The following is a 15,623-nucleotide window of genomic DNA, read 5'->3' as shown; positions in this document are numbered from 1 at the left end:
TTTTGTGAGCTCCATCTACGAGCTTCATCTGGTGATTCGGTGAGCATACGTTGTCCGTTTTTGCATTTCAGCATATCCATGCGTTCGCATTGAGTAGAGCTACACATTAGGCACTTTAGTTTTCGGAAACGATGACCTGCAAATTTCAGCCAGACATCCTACCTGATTTTGCACTGGGTGTTTTGGGTTGAGATTTTGGTTCATGGACCTTAGGGAGAGCGACCTATTGGTGTTAGTAGGGTCTCCTTCAAGTTTTGTGGCGTTTCGAGACTCTTTGATGGGTGTTTGGCTCTTGTAAGCGTTGTAGAAAATCTCTTCTTAAGCACTCTTGAAGGCTGTAGCTTAGACATTGGGTAGAAACCTCTATAGGAATTAGTCATGAGTCGGTCGAGTGTAGATTGACACCCTATGCTTGCTTCCACGCGCCTGCGGGTCGAGCTCCGTCCTCAGTTGACATTATATGCTAGGTGAGTTCTCGCTATGCTGACGTCCGCACGGCGTATCCGTCCAACACTGCTTCGATGTAGTGCTTTGTTTACCACCTTGTGCCATCCTCCTGAAGTCTCTCGGTGATGTCAGTTGCCTCTTCACCCTCGTCTTCGTCCCCACTGCTCTCTCCCCTTGCTGATTTGATGCACCTTTGGAAAATCCTTATCGATGTGGGGTTGTGGATGGCCACCGGGGAGAAGATCTAGGGCTGATCTGCACTCCCGATGTGAGAGGAATGAAGGGATGAAAGCTCTCTTTAAAACCGCAGATCTAGCACGCAAAACGCAGCAAATGATGGAGTAGATGATGTACAACGATGTAAACACTCGATGCAACAAGGGAATGGCCGAGAGAGAGGCTCGATGTGCTGCCAAAAGCTCAATGGCTGCAGATGGGCTAGCGTTTGCATATCTGGACCATTTCCAGCGAGGGAAAGGCTGAAATCTAAAAACGGTAGGGCTGAATTGCTGATCTTGGGAGCGCTAGGGCTGAAAACCACAAATACTGGCTAATCTGGACCAAAAACGTTGGGGCTGATCAGGTCCAAAAACACTGGTGCTGATCTAATGCTCTGCAAAACGCTGAGGCTCATCTGGGTGCTTTTTCATCTGATGCAAAAACGCTAGGCCTTTGGCTCCTTTTATATGAGTTTTAGCCATGTCGGGAAACTTAGGTCAAGTCGGGAAAAATCTGCAAATGAGCGCACACGGGCAACCACTCACTGCTCGGTGAACCATTTAACACTAGGTTGGTAACCTAACAGGACATAAAAGTGTCCTTTCAGGGTTTTGAAAAAAACCTCCAAAACCATAGTAGATCCACTCATTTTGTAAAATCCTTTCATGAGGTTATAGTTCAAGGCCTACTACACATGGAAAAAATAAGAAACTTGTAAAATTTCTCATCTTTTGGTCACACCAAGCCTCCAAAGTTGATGGACCAGTACATTTTCATCAAAACAGTCATTTCTTACGTTTTGTTGCATAAAAATAAGATTAGGGATTTTTGTAGGACTTGAGATAAATTCCCTAGTTAACTTCAATGGGTTGATAATCAGAACATATGATTGCTTCTCACTCACTATTTTTTGTTTTGCCAAAAGAAATAGGTACAAAAAAGTTGGATTTTTACCATTCTGCAAACCTATCATCAAAGTTTCTATAGCCACGCTCAATACAAATAATATATGCATGTTTTCTTAGTTCCCTATTGTCCTTTAGGTTTATAAGGAGCCATGGAGCATGTCAAAAGAATAATACATCTCTTACCAAGGGGAATCTTGGGGACAAAGATGAAGTGCTAAATACAGCAAACATGAAAAAACTCGGTTCAACATTATGAGTTGTAGAATCCCATAGAAACTATTCAATATCTAGCCAAATTTGATCCTTATGACTAGATATGGTTACTACCTACAAAATGCATGTAGTTGTCACAAGAAACTAATAATATTGAAAAAGCTATACTTGATATACTAGAATGTTTCGTTTTCTTCTATAATTGAAAATATCAACAATCGTTGTCTACTATGCAAAATAGGGTATTAGGTGCCCCAAAACTCAAGGAATATTAGCTTTATGTTACAATATGCAACATAGAAAATAAAAACTGCATTTGGATATCATGAAAGCCACCAAAAAAATCATAGAAGAGCTAAAATTGGCTAAAAAACAGGATTTGACAATTTTTGTAATTTGGTCATAACTTACAACTTTAACATTTATTTCTCCCTAGAAGCATCAGGACATGTTGAGGACTACTAAAGATAGTTCTCTAGCATTATAGACCTCAGAAACATGAATTCTAGAGTGGTATAGTTGCAAAAGTTGAAGAAAGCCAAAAACAGGACCCGTTTTTTCACACAGTTTAGGTTGTGAAATGTTGTGCAAGGACAAGGTTAAAGATGGAATTGATATTCCAAAAAAATGTCGAGTTTTTTCCAGCTCATGAGACAACTTTCTAGATAGATAGCACCTGAAAATCCATTTTGAAACTCTTGACATAATTCAAGGAAAATGGTCACTTAACAGGACATAAAAGTGTCCCAGGACATAAAAGTGTCCCATTACCAACCTAGTGTTAATAAACCAACAGGAACAACACATTCCTCTAGCCTAGACGTACATGATCGTCATGCCAGATGCCCATTGTAGTGTCATAACATTTGTCAAAATGCTTGTACTCATGACATCGAAGTTTTGACTTCCAATCATCATAAGAAAAATACTTCAAAAGGTTATCCTTCTATACATATGATACCTATATGAGGTTTTCCCTTGAGTTTGCAAAACCAAAGCACAATCAAAGTTCAATATAGGGTTTTAGATCAAGATGTGTGAACCTTGTACGAACTCAAGGTTACTACGTGCTACTTGATTAGGGTTCCTTAAACTTCAGAAGTAAGAATGGGAGACGTGAGAGAATGTTTTGTGGTGTGACAGAATTGGGGTCCCATGGCCGTGGGTCTAGCACGCACTTTGAGTGACAGGCTTCAATTTTTAGGTTTGCCAGAGGAGGTACAGAGCATCCAGCTATAGGGCATGAGAGGGATGCAGAGCATGTGCCAGGACATCACAGAGGCCTTACCAACTGAGTGGTTCACTCCTCTAGAGACAGTAGCTCCCACATGGATGGGCCCCTTCATGCGACCAAAGGTCCTCATTGTAGTTCGTTCTTGTTCAGAGTCCGTACCCTCCATGTTCTTCAAGATCAAGGGTGAGGGTTGACTACACAGAGTCTCAGCAAAGGCTCCACATGTTGCAGAGTGTTGTTTTCAAAAGATACAGGTAGTGGGCACTGTGGGAGGATTTGTGTCATAGATCTTGACCCAATATGTCTTGAGACAGGCCACTGGAGGCTTTGGGCTTGGGACAGCTACCTTCTGGCACGAGTGCAGTGAAGCCCTTGAGAGTGGTTCTAGAGAGACCCCTTCTCTTCAACCGACGACCCTGGGATCCCTTTCTTTTAGTACATTGTTCGACTGGGGCATCACGTACTGGCAACATGGAGAGAGGCTCGTCCTGCTACAACACTTCATTGGCAGGAGGAGGGTCTTACAGCTGAGTTCTTGTCAAGATTTTGGGCACGGTTGTGGAACGCTAGATAGCCAAGGCGAGTCACTTTTGCAGTGGCTAGCTGCACACAGAGCTACAGCAGTTGGGAGTTGGGTAAGGCACAATGGCTTTTTAGCAGCTTGTGCAGCTTGTGGTCACCCTTTGGACAGTTAGTGACACTTTCTATGGGACTACCACATGGCACATTGGTTTGGCTTCGGGTTCTTTGGCTGATGCCGGCTCTCGCAGCCCAGGAGTACACTTGGGGTGTTGCAGCTTGGTCCACACTTACGGGCCCTCCGCTCTAGTTTGAGTTGGCTTCCACCAGCTGGATGATAGTGCTCCAAGGGGGCCAACCTACGCTTCAGCTAGCCACAGAGCTTACCCCTCAAGAGTGGTGCAGTGATAGAGAGGTGTGTTGGGAGCTCATACGCAGCCTGACACTTTGGTTCATTTGGCGGGCCCGTTGCTTTCGCATCTTCGAGGCTCACACTGCCCCCCCAGTAGAGACTGTTCGGGATTTTCTTTTTGGAGCTGATTCACACTCTCTGGGGCCAGTTCGGGAGACTCTAGGGCAGCTCCGATCGCATGCGAGAGTGCAGAGAGGCTTTCCTGCGACTTTGGTTCCCAGGGCTTTTTTTTTCACCAAGGTCCAAGGAACACCTAGATGGCACTACCGTCCACCTGTGTGGCTCTTTCCTCCTATCTCCTGATTTAGCCCATTGTACATATCCTGTTTTTTCATTGAGAGAGTCTCCCCTTGTTGTTGTTGTAGCCTTCTCTAGCAGAGGTGGTTCTAGCTCTTTGGGCAGCTTTATAAACTAATGGGAAGATCTCTTTCTCGAAAAAAATAAACCCTCACTATACCTGTCAGGAATACCCAAGTGCCTTGATGTAGGGTTGAAATAGGTGACCGTCACTTGGGCTCCTCGACGTAGCTCTCTATTTTCCTGGACGTGAGAGATGAGAGGGGAGATGGAATACCACTCTCACCTCGAATGAGGACGGGCTTCAACACATTATTTTTGATGAGAAACGTGAGCTTCTCCCAATCGATAACAGGTTTGAACCTGCAGAACCACTTAATGCCCAAAATGATATCACATCTTGCAAGTTTAGAGACTACAAAACGACGAGTAAATTGGGTTTGTTGAATGATCGACTTGACATCATCACATTCTTGAAAGATCGAAGCGTCCATGCCTTCAGAGAACCCTTGTACCGGGAGGGTGGGGATAGGAGAAGTCTGAAGATGTGCACGTTTTACAAGAGATTCACTTATGACATCTTGAGAACTTCCAAAATCAAACAACACAATGACCCTTTGACCATTAACATGTCCATAACATTTTATGAGTTCATCCTCTTCAAAAGCCCCCTCCTACTTAGCTTCTTGCTCTACCACACTCATAGCATTCACTTGAGAGGTAGAGTCAAAAGTTGATGCAATAGAGGTTTCCTTGTGAGATTCTTTCTTAGGACACTCCATTTTCATGTGACCCACTACGTGACAATGAGAACACCTATGTTCCTTTGATACAATGCTTGTTCTTCTCTACTTAATTGACCACCTAAAACTCCTTGAGCGATTTTTTCATCAGGTGTGAGCTGAGGCTTATCAGATTTTCCTTTACCCTTATCCTTAGAGTTATTGCTCTTTGCTTGAGATTGAGATGGAGAATTAGATTGAGAAAAATTGGAAGAGTTCTATTTATTGTTACAATTCCCATTAGAATTCTTGTCCTTAGACGACTCATGAGAGGCAGAGTTAGCATTACCTGAGGCCGTCTTGAGCTTACCCTTGTTATGCTTCATCTCTTGGAGTTGAGCCAAGCGTATAGATTCTTGCAATGTCGTTAGATCACCGGCTTCCACATCAAACTTGATCGAGTGGTCCAATCCAAAGAGAAAAGCCTCTAACCTTTCCTCATCCGATTTTCGCAATTGACCACCTAACTGAGGCACACGGTTAGCATACGATATCACACGTTTACCTTGTTAAACAAAGCCCAAACATCCTCTTTTGAGTGCTTCAAGTAAAGTGGAGGTAAGAAGCGAGTCTTTGGATCCTCCTCAAACTCCTCCCAACTAAACTCGAGAGGAGGAACGAGGAGAGACTCAGCATGGGCCGCCTGATGTGCCTCCTCCTCCATCCACTCATCCTTCCAAGTGATGGCATCACCGTGAGATGCATGGAAGCCAAGAGAACCTTGTTATCATCAAACTTTTTCACAACCGCAAAATAGGATGTAAATTGATCTCCCGCAAGAAAAACTCGCTCTTTGTGGCATTAATAACCATACTATGATCACGCAATTCCTGAAAGACCTATAGCAGATGGTGTCAGTGCCTTGCTTCATTCCTGGAGAAAACTATAATATCATCAAAGAAAGTGCCCACAAACGATCAAAGCTCCCGGAAAATCCTATCCATCATTTGGTTGAATGTTGTTGGAGCATTGGTAAGTCTAAAAGGCATCACCAAAAACTTGTATAAACCAAAGCTTGTCCGAAAGGTTGTCTTGTAGACATCTCCCGAAGTGTCTCTGATCTGATGATATCCGTTTTTCAAATCAATCCTGTTGAAACAAGAGGATCCTTGAAGTCCTGTCAAGAATATCATCGATCCTTGGATCGAGAATCTGTTCTTGATGGTGATTTTATTGAGAGCTCTATAGTCAATGCACATTCTCCAAGATCCGTCTTTCTTTAGTACTAGTAAAACCAGAGAACAATAAGGTGAAGTATTAGGCTGGATGAGACCCTTTTGAAGAAGGTCTTTCACTTGGTTCATGATTTCTTCATTCTGGACTCCGCTAACATGGTAGGGTGGCCCGTTCCATGGTGTGGTTCCAAGAATCAGATCAATAGTGTGGTCCTCATGACGAGATGGAGGTAACTCGCCTGGTAGACCTTCTGAGAAACAGTCAGCATGTGTGAGCAGAAATTCTTCTCGTTCTATGTCCAATTCGGACATATTTGTTCGTTGTTCATCATTTAATTCTTTCAAATAGATCAAGTAACAAAAAGACTGGATTCATTAATTTTCAAATGGCCAAAGCCGATACAATTGGGACGGACACCCTTCAATTTTGAATCAAGTACAATTTTCCTGCCCTTCTCATTGGTCAAAGTCGCTTTCTTGGCCTGATAGTTGACCACGGCCTTGTTCTTGTGGTACCAAGGGATTCCTAGGAGGACGTCACACTCTTCCAAAGACATGATGTAAAAGCCCTCGTGCCCTAAATACCCCTGACAATGCAAACGACGAGTGTAATGGCTACATCCCGTCCGGGCGCCGCTAGAACTGCCTCCGCCAGTGGCTCCATCCTATCGGGCGTTTACCTCGAGTCGAGCCGCCAATTCAAGTGAAATGAAGTGGGCCTTGGCTCCTCAATCAAAGAAGATGAGGGCTTCTTGATCTTTTACTTTTCCCCATGCGCGACAAAGTTGGGTACTTTATCCATCTGGCTTGGGTCGATTCCCATGCAATCCCCAATACCAATCTTGCTTTCATCTTGCCTTTTCTGCCACGTTCTTCCGCTGCTCTAGAACTCTCTGGCCTGTCTTCAGTCTGTCCTTACTTTGCGAAGATGTGCCCTTGTTCCCTACAAACAAAGCACTTGCCCTCTTTGAGATAGTTGGCTCTCTCTTCCGCAGTCAATCGAGGTCGTGCCTCTTTCTTTTTCTGGGAGTTCTTCTTCTTTCTATTGTCATTGGTCGAGGTCTTTCTAGTATTCTGAGTCAAAACTTCATCAGTGGGTACGTCAAATTACCCGAATGTATCGAGAATCCTTGTTTAGCATGTCCCATTATTGTTGTATAGACTCGGACTTTTGTTCAAGGAAGTAATTTCGGATCTCTTTAGGGAGTCCACAGCAAAACAACTCAATTTTTTCTTTCAAAGTGACCTTCTTAAACGAGGATGTCACGTGACACATCCCAACCCTATGTGTCCGTGGACAAGCTACACCACAACAGGGTTCAGTCAGTTCAGTCAAGTCTAGATTAGCAATGATCTGGCACTTTTGTGAGTCTATTCGTAGACCGTGCATGCCCAGTCACTTAGCATAGATGCATATTCTCCGGTTGCACACAACATGATCATCGGAATTCCCATTAGAATCCATTAGCATCAGTTAGGGGAATTTCCCAGTGCATTTAGCCTATTTTCGTATTTATTGGTATTTTCACTTATTATTTTTAAGTGACTTTCCAACAAAAGTAGGTAGGGCGATTTTGCTAAGTTAATCTATAAGCAAACCCAAGCTAGCACTAAATGGCAAAAGAGGCAGCAAGAGCTTCCCGCTCAACAGGAAACTTCTCAGCAGTAACCCCCTCAGCATCAAGATCCATCGCCATCCTCACCTAGCCTTGGCGTTTTCTCAGCATCCACATCACCACCACAGTTTCCCCCTTTCCTGGCGTATGTTCCCCTTGCAGATCCTTGGCGATTTTATTCCCAAACCATCAGCCTTCTCAGCGTTTTTACTAACGCTAGTCAACTGCAGCAAATCAGCGTTTTGGAGCATATAGAGCCCAACGTTTTTGGCAAGAATAGGACAGCATCAACGTTTTTAATTCTTAGCCCAAGACAGCAGCAGATCCTCGTAGGTTTTCAGCCATGACACAGTAGCAGATTCCCCCCAAGTCGGTTGCAGATGTTCCCCCATTTTCAACCATAAAAACGCAGCCAAAACAGTCATTTTCAGCCACCGAAACAGTCCAAGAAATTCAGCATATAGAAGATCCACAGTTGCAGCCGATGTCATCGTCGTCATCATCGTCGTCATCACGGTCGTCGTCATAGGCATAGTCCCATTGCATCAGTCCATTGCATTCTCATTGTACACCTTTGTGCAATCAAGTAGACCACCCTCGTCGATGAGAGTGGGGCCTTCGGAGGAGGGTTTTACAACCTCTCGGTGTCATATCTCTTCTCTCTCCTTCTCTCAGTCTCATTCACTTGCACGCACAATATCCAATCACTTTGTTCGTGATCACAGTACTTTACAAGACGGAAGACTCTCTCCTTCCCTAAGAACTAAAAGGAACCTTGAGCAATAAAGATCACTAATCTTGAGAAAATACAACATTCATTCCGCTGCACCTTACATTGGTATCAGAGCTTTGGAAGTGTTCTGCATTACTCAAGGAAAGAACCACAAGAATTTGTTTTTCTTGTTGCGATCGCACGAACCCAAGTCTCCTTGGGTGTGACGATTCCTAATCGTGTTTTGTTGAAGAGTGACAGGAATCCCAAGAAAGAAGGGCTTGTCCAGCCTCCCCTTATGTCTCTTTTCACTCATTGAGAGCGGATCGTGCGCTTAGCGGCCGGCCAATCGACGTGAGGTGGGAAAAAGCAACCTTGGTGTGAGCGCAAGGCCGCCAAGGGGTGCGCCCGCAGAAAAGGGTAGAACTCGGGTGACGAGAAGATCCTTCTCCAACGCGATTTGCAAGTGAACGAAAACCTCAAGAACCTCAAGATCCTCAAGAACCCAAGATTCTCACGAATCAAGGACCTCAAGAACCCAAGTTCCTCGTGAACTTAAGAACCCAAGAACCCCAAGAACCCACGACTTCATGTCACGTGACACATCCCAACCCTATGTGTTCGTGGACAAGCTACACCACAGCAGGGTTCAGTCAGTTCAGTCAAGTCTAGATTAGCAATGATCTGGCACTTTTGTAAGTCTATTCGTAGACCGTGCATTCCCAGTCACATAGCATAGATGCATACCCTCCGGTTAACCGCACACAGCATGATCATCGGAATTCCCATCAGAATCCATTAGCATTAGTTATGGGAATTTTTCAGTGCATTTAGCCTATTTTCCTATTTATTGGTATTTTCACTTATTATTTTTAAGTGACTTTCCAACAAAAGTAGGTAGGGCAATTTTGCTAAGTTAATATATAAGCAAACCCAAGTTAGCACTAAATGGCAAAAGAGGCAGCAGGAGCTTCCCGCTCAACAGGCAACTTCTTAGGAGTAACCCCCTTAGTATCAAGATCCATCGCCATCCTCACCTAGCCTTGGCGTTTTCTCAGCATCCACATCGCCACCACAGTTTCCCCCTTTCTTGGCGTATGTTTCCCTTGTAGATCCTTGGCGATTTTGTTCCCAAACCATCAGCCTTCTCAGCGTTTTTACTAACGCTAGTCAACTGCAGCAAATCAGCGTTTTGGAGCATATAGAGCCCAGCGTTTTTGGCAAGAATAGGACAGCATCAGCGTTTTTAATTCTCAGCCCAAGACAGCAGCAGGTCCTCGCAGGTTTTCAGCCATGACACAGTAGAAGATTCCCCCCAAGTCGGTTGCAGATGTTCCCCCATTTTCAGCCATAAAAACGCAGCCAAAACAGTCATTTTCAGCCACCGAAACAGTCCAAGAAATTCAGCATATAGAAGATCCACAGTTTCAGCCCAAGTCATCGTCGTCATCACCGTCGGCATAGTCCCATTGCATCAGTCCATTGCATTCGCATTGTACACCTTTGTGCAATCAAGTAGACCACCCTCGCCGACGAGAGTGAGGCCTTCGGAGGAGGGTTTTACAACCTCTTGGTGTCGTATCTCTTCTCTCTCCTTCTCTCAGTCTCATTCACTTGCACGCACAATATCCACTCACTTTGTTCGTGATCACAGTACTCTACAAGACGGAAGACTCTCTCCTTCCCTCAGAACTAAAAGGAACCTTGAGCAATAAAGATCACTAATCTTGAGAAAATACAACATTTATTCCGCTGCACCTTACAGAGGAGGTCGGTAGAAAGAATCCCAAAACCTCTCACAATATGCATCCAAAGTGTCACCCTTGGTCATCCAAAGATGGTTACAAGCAGTTCTCACATCTTGTTCGTACTCCTCGGTCAACCAAGAAGAAATAAAGAGCTGTTTGAACTTCAACCACTTGGTCGGAGCTTCCTTCCTTAGAAGAAGAGTGGACCACCATGTTCGTACATTTCCCTTTTAAAAAGGATGGTGCCCTTCTGATCTTGGAGTGCTTTGAGTAATGCATTATGCCCTTCGAAGAAGGCTATATCAAACTGTTGAATGAAAGCCAAAGCCCTCGGAGCATCTTGGAATCCAGATAAAGATTCAAATTTAACTGACCGTCCACCCTCTTTAAATTCCTTTGTCTTCTTGTTCTTATCTTCAAGAAATCGTATTGATTGGATCTGTAAAAGTGTTTCTTCTTTGCATAAAACATGTGATTGTTGAAGTCCGAACTGTCAGAGGATGACTCCTCCGTAGAACTATCAGAAACTGGTCGGAATCTGATCTTCTTTGCCTTTTTCTTGTTCTTTCCAAAACTTTGTTTCTTGCTTCACTTCTTGCCCTTTCTGTCCTCCTCGCTCGAGTCGGAAGAAGAAGAGCTAGAAGAACTGTCGGAAGAAGAGGAAGAAGACTGGGTAGTCCTTCAAAACACACATGCTTCTTCTGTTTTCGTGCAGTTGTAAAAGAAGATTGACGGCCCAAGTAACCAGGGTAGAATCCCCTTATTGTGCTTCTTCAATTGCTTCTCGGATGGTGTCTTCAATGGCTTCATCGTGTCCAGAAGGTGGTTGATCTGGGTCTAGACCACATCAAGGAGTTCTTCTTCAGTGAACATCCTCGAAGTAGGAGGTTTCTTGATTGCCGGTTTGATTGTGTCTCAATGGAAATTTGCCACTAGGTATGCACTTCAGCCATCGACTATTGGGTCAAAAATTTTGCGTACCGCGAATCCTTGGCAAACTGAAGCATCTACTTTGCGCACTCGTCAACCTGTTGTGGACATTGCATCTCCATGAGCTTATACTGTGTGGGCCGAGGTGGAAAATGCAGTTGTCTAATTCTTCTCGGAATCCATAAGTGCCGCGAGAAGAAGGATTGGATTTCTCGGAAGAGAAATCGATCGTGCTCTGATACCACTGAAACAAACTTGGACACCGCAAGTCTAGATTTTATCGCGAAACAGTAGAGATTCACTTAAAATTCTTCACAATTAAAGAGTCGACACGGCATGCCGGCGTAGTTCCGTGCCAAGAGAGATTGGTCCCAAAGACTGGCGCCCCTTTCGGTATTTCTTTTTATATTAATCTTTGAGCAAAGTACAACTCCCGCGGGTGCTTGCTCTCAGACTGTACATCCAGATTCCTGAGAACTAAGGCCCTTGGGGCTTCTTTATTGATACAAGGGATGTCAAAAGCAAAGCCCCAAAAGCAGTAAACTCAAAAGCAGCTTGATCCAAAAGCTGCCAGTAAAAGCCAGCAACGCAAAAAGCTAAATTTCCGTATGGTTCTGTCACGTCAACAGTCAGTGCATTTTACGGCCGTCAATACACCCTGCCACGTCAGCAGCGTGAATCACGGACGTCCATACAGCAGCCACGTCAGCACTCTTTACGCATGATTTTTAATGCTAGATGTCCCTTTGGCCCCTCGGCAGTTGCCCATAAGTTGGAAACAACATATTAGTTGGTCATGCTACGTCATCAGTTTGTGACATCTACTAGCATTTTCAGCACGTCAAGTCTAGCGTTTTTGGCAGGCAGTAGCGTGGCGTTTTTGGCATCTAACATGGGTAGCATGCGGGTGTGGGCAGCATATCCTTCCTTCCGTTTCCTCCTCAAGACACCCTCGTGTGTGCGATCTCCGTCTTAGACAGAGCATCGATCTCCACAATGGTGCGGGCCTAGGAGAGCAGAGATATTCAGCCATCTAGAGGGCAGCTGCGTAGTGGCTAGCCTTGAGGGATGCCCGTGACACCTTTACACGAGAGACTGACTCAGTTTATATGGATGGGATCTACAGGAATCTATGTACAGAGGAGCCAGGCAGCCCTCTAGACGAGCTCACTCAGATCTTGACAGATACACTACATGCTGCAGCAGTCGAGGCATACCCTCACACCCAGCCTGAGTCTAGACACTGCACTAGGAGTATGCCCCAGAATAGCTGGTATGATGATGAGTGCAGAGAGATGCAAGCTACACTTCAGAGGGAGGTACTTTTAGGGATTATCACACACAGACAGTCGCAGGTTCTCTTTCGACGCCTAGTACGGCGAAAGAAGAGAGCTTATCTTGCTCAACTCCAGGAGGAGTTATATCAGCTTTTCTTGAGCCAAGACTCAGGGGAGGCGTGGAGGCGTTTTCACGAGTATTCTTCTACACTTGCCATTACATCTACGGAGACTTGGGGTACATATGCAACCTCTCTCTACTCGATCCCAGGGCAGCAGTCCTTACCTGATCCCCCAGAGCCTTGTCCATAGACTTGCACTTTCTTCACTTGCTGAGATGGTAAAGAAAGCCCTTGACATGATGAAGACTGGGAGAGCTTATGACCATGATGGTTTGGTGGCCGAACACTTTATACATGCTAGAGATATGCTTGCAGAGTTGATTGCAGTGATGTTCAACCGAGCCATGTGTGAGGGATTTCCTAGCACTTAGAGCTTATCCACTATTGTGCCTATCTTCAAGGCAAGAGACCCTATGGAGCCAGGGAACTACAGTACCATCATGATTGGACACACTTTGGCTAGGTTGTATGCATCTATTATCGAGCATCACCTCAGTAGATGGGCAGAGAGACAGGGCATACGAGCTTTAGGACAGGCTGGCTTCAAGAAGGGACTGTCTGCTCTTGATCATATACTGACGCTCAGAGCTATCATTGAGGAGGGTAGAGCGCACGGCAGGAGGATCTACTGTAGCTTTGTGGATTTCCGCAAAGCCTTTGACACGGTCCCTAGAGCCAGGTTGATGCACAGATTACATGAGCTGGGTGTGCCCACAGAGCTGATCTGGGGGATTATGGCCCTGTACAGGACAGTAGTGGGACATGTACGCACTCCAGAGGGTATGTCTGGTCTAGTTCACTCCACCATTGGGGTGAAACAGGAATGCCCACTCTCCCCTACTCTCTTTGGGATGTACATTGATGAGGTTTCAGACTACATAGAGAGGGATGGTGGAAGCGGAGCACAGTTGGCGGGCACATGGATTTCCTTGCTATTATATGCAGATGATATTGTCTTGATTTCTGATTCTCCAGAGGGGATGCAGTGTCATCTGGATGCTTTACATAATTTTGCTCACGATAGTGGTATGTCTATAAACCTTAGCAAGACTAAGGTTATGGTGTTTAACACCACACCACAGTGGGTCAGACGGTCAGCTCCTACATTTACTTATGCCCATCAGCTAGTGGAGTATACAGATGCATACACATACCTAGGGGTGGTCTTTAGCGGCCCAGGGTTTTCTTTCAGGAGAGCAGCAGAGATGAGGCTGATAAGAGCACATATAGCTTTGGGGAGATTTGAGAGGATGTGTTCACAAATCCAATTTCAAGAACCTCGTACAAAGCTTTGGCTCTTCGATACCTTAGTGACCTCAGCCATGCTATATGGAGTTCAGATATGGGGCCCTTTTGTGGCTCATAGCAGTCACCCTAGTAGTACTGATGGGTGGAGATGCATGGAGAGAGCTCTGGTTTCCATGATTTCACGGATGATTAGAGCCAAAGCCTCAGTACCACATGAGATTATTCGCGCAGAGCTGGCTGCCCCCCCGCTGGTGGTAGAGGCACTAACTAGATCAGTCTCCTTTTTACATAGCATATGGGAGCTCCCCAGAGACAGGTATGCACGTTTAGCACTGGAGTCTTCTCGTCAGCTGGCTTCACAGGGAGATACAGCATGTTGGTATGCACAGATGACCTCTTGGTTCCAGATTCATGGTTTTAGCATAGACAGGCTACCACCCTTCCAGTATTCGCTGGATGAACCCTCCTTGTCCCTTAGTCGGACAGAGGTTAGCAGACTCATCAGACAGGATGTGACTCAGCTGGATACCAGGAGGACTTGGATAGAGTCGACCCATGAGCTAGGCACGAAGATGTCTTTCTACAGGGAGCATCTTCTCCAGCTCACAGAGGACGGTTTTGTGACTAGACCTAGCTACATGGACACACACCTGTCATATGGATTACGATGTGCCATTGGTCAGATACGCACATCTTCTCATCAGCTGGAGATTGAGGTGGGTAGATTTAGCAGAGTACCAGCAGAGGCCAGGATATGTCAGTTATGCAATTTGGAGCCAGAGACAGAGCTGCATTATGTATGCCATTGCCCAGTTTACTATGAGATACGAGGCTGTTTTCATTGCCTCTTTAGGGATGGTTTTGGGCCACTATCTCGAGTTATGAGGTACCAGGATCAGAGATGCCTTGGGCTATTCTTGCTAGAGCTACGCAGACACAGAGAGAGCCTCTTGAGGAGATCAGATAGGGGGAGACAGTCCCAGAGGGAGATCACTGATTTCTTTTGTGTGGAGACGCGCCAGTCAGAGGAGCAGGATCTAGGGCACCCTCCAGGACCTACCTGCACTAGAGGTATACTGATTGACAGGGCCATGGAGCTTGGGAGATCTAGACGCCCACGATTGCGAGGATCATCATTGCATCGACGGAGGATTCATCAGAGGATCAGGATCATTCTAGCACGATATGGGAGACGCCCAGCCAGAGTGCTTACTATGGAGGACATTGATGAGATTCGCCAGCGGCCGATGCTGGACATCTTGAGACCCTAATGTGCAGATGCTCCCTCACCCTCAGTTTCTTCATGTGCATGAGTTTGTATCATTGGATTATTGTACTGGCTAGAGAGTCTCTAGTCAATGCCCCCCCCCCCCCCCCCCCCCCCCCCCCCCAGCTTGTCACTACAGCTTTCAGTCTAGTCTTTCTTTCATAGTTTTTTCATCTTTTCAGTTCTACAGACAGTGTATCAGATACACCATTTTGTAACCGTGATGGTCTCATAGGTAATTTTGGCCTTTTGTAGACATAAATATATCATTTCATTTCATTTTCTAGATCTGGGTTGGTGTGAGGAGGAGGAGCACCTTAGCATTGAATGGCCATGCGAAGACCGTGTCAGTGGTCTCATGTGCAAGAGCAATTGGCAGTGTCAGTAGCAATCATAGTTGTGTGTACCTCGGGTCTATCCAATGGACATGTCAGTTCTATGCCTGACCACCCTTGGTCACTTGTATATGTGCAGATTGCTATCAGCATGGAGAGCCT

At 45.4% G+C, this 15,623-nt stretch overlaps 1 protein-coding gene across 1 annotated transcript; it reads left to right on the top strand.

The window, feature by feature from the left end:
* The first annotated feature begins 12,104 nt into the window (after window positions 1-12,104).
* LOC147426873 (uncharacterized) lies at window positions 12,105-15,130 on the top strand. Its single transcript, XM_086498244.1, has 3 exons — window positions 12,105-12,125; window positions 13,745-13,979; window positions 14,424-15,130. Exons 1-3 carry the CDS (start codon window positions 12,105-12,107, stop codon window positions 15,128-15,130), a joined length of 963 nt encoding a protein of 320 aa, XP_086354370.1.
* The last annotated feature ends 493 nt before the right edge of the window (window positions 15,131-15,623 follow it).

This window comes from Adiantum capillus-veneris, chromosome 24 (genome assembly GCF_014529385.1).
Source record: "Adiantum capillus-veneris isolate H3 chromosome 24, ASM1452938v2, whole genome shotgun sequence".
Taxonomy (NCBI): domain Eukaryota; kingdom Viridiplantae; phylum Streptophyta; class Polypodiopsida; order Polypodiales; family Pteridaceae; genus Adiantum; species Adiantum capillus-veneris.
The sequence above is the reverse complement of the archived record's forward strand: the minus strand, read 5'-3'. Positions and strand labels throughout refer to the sequence as shown.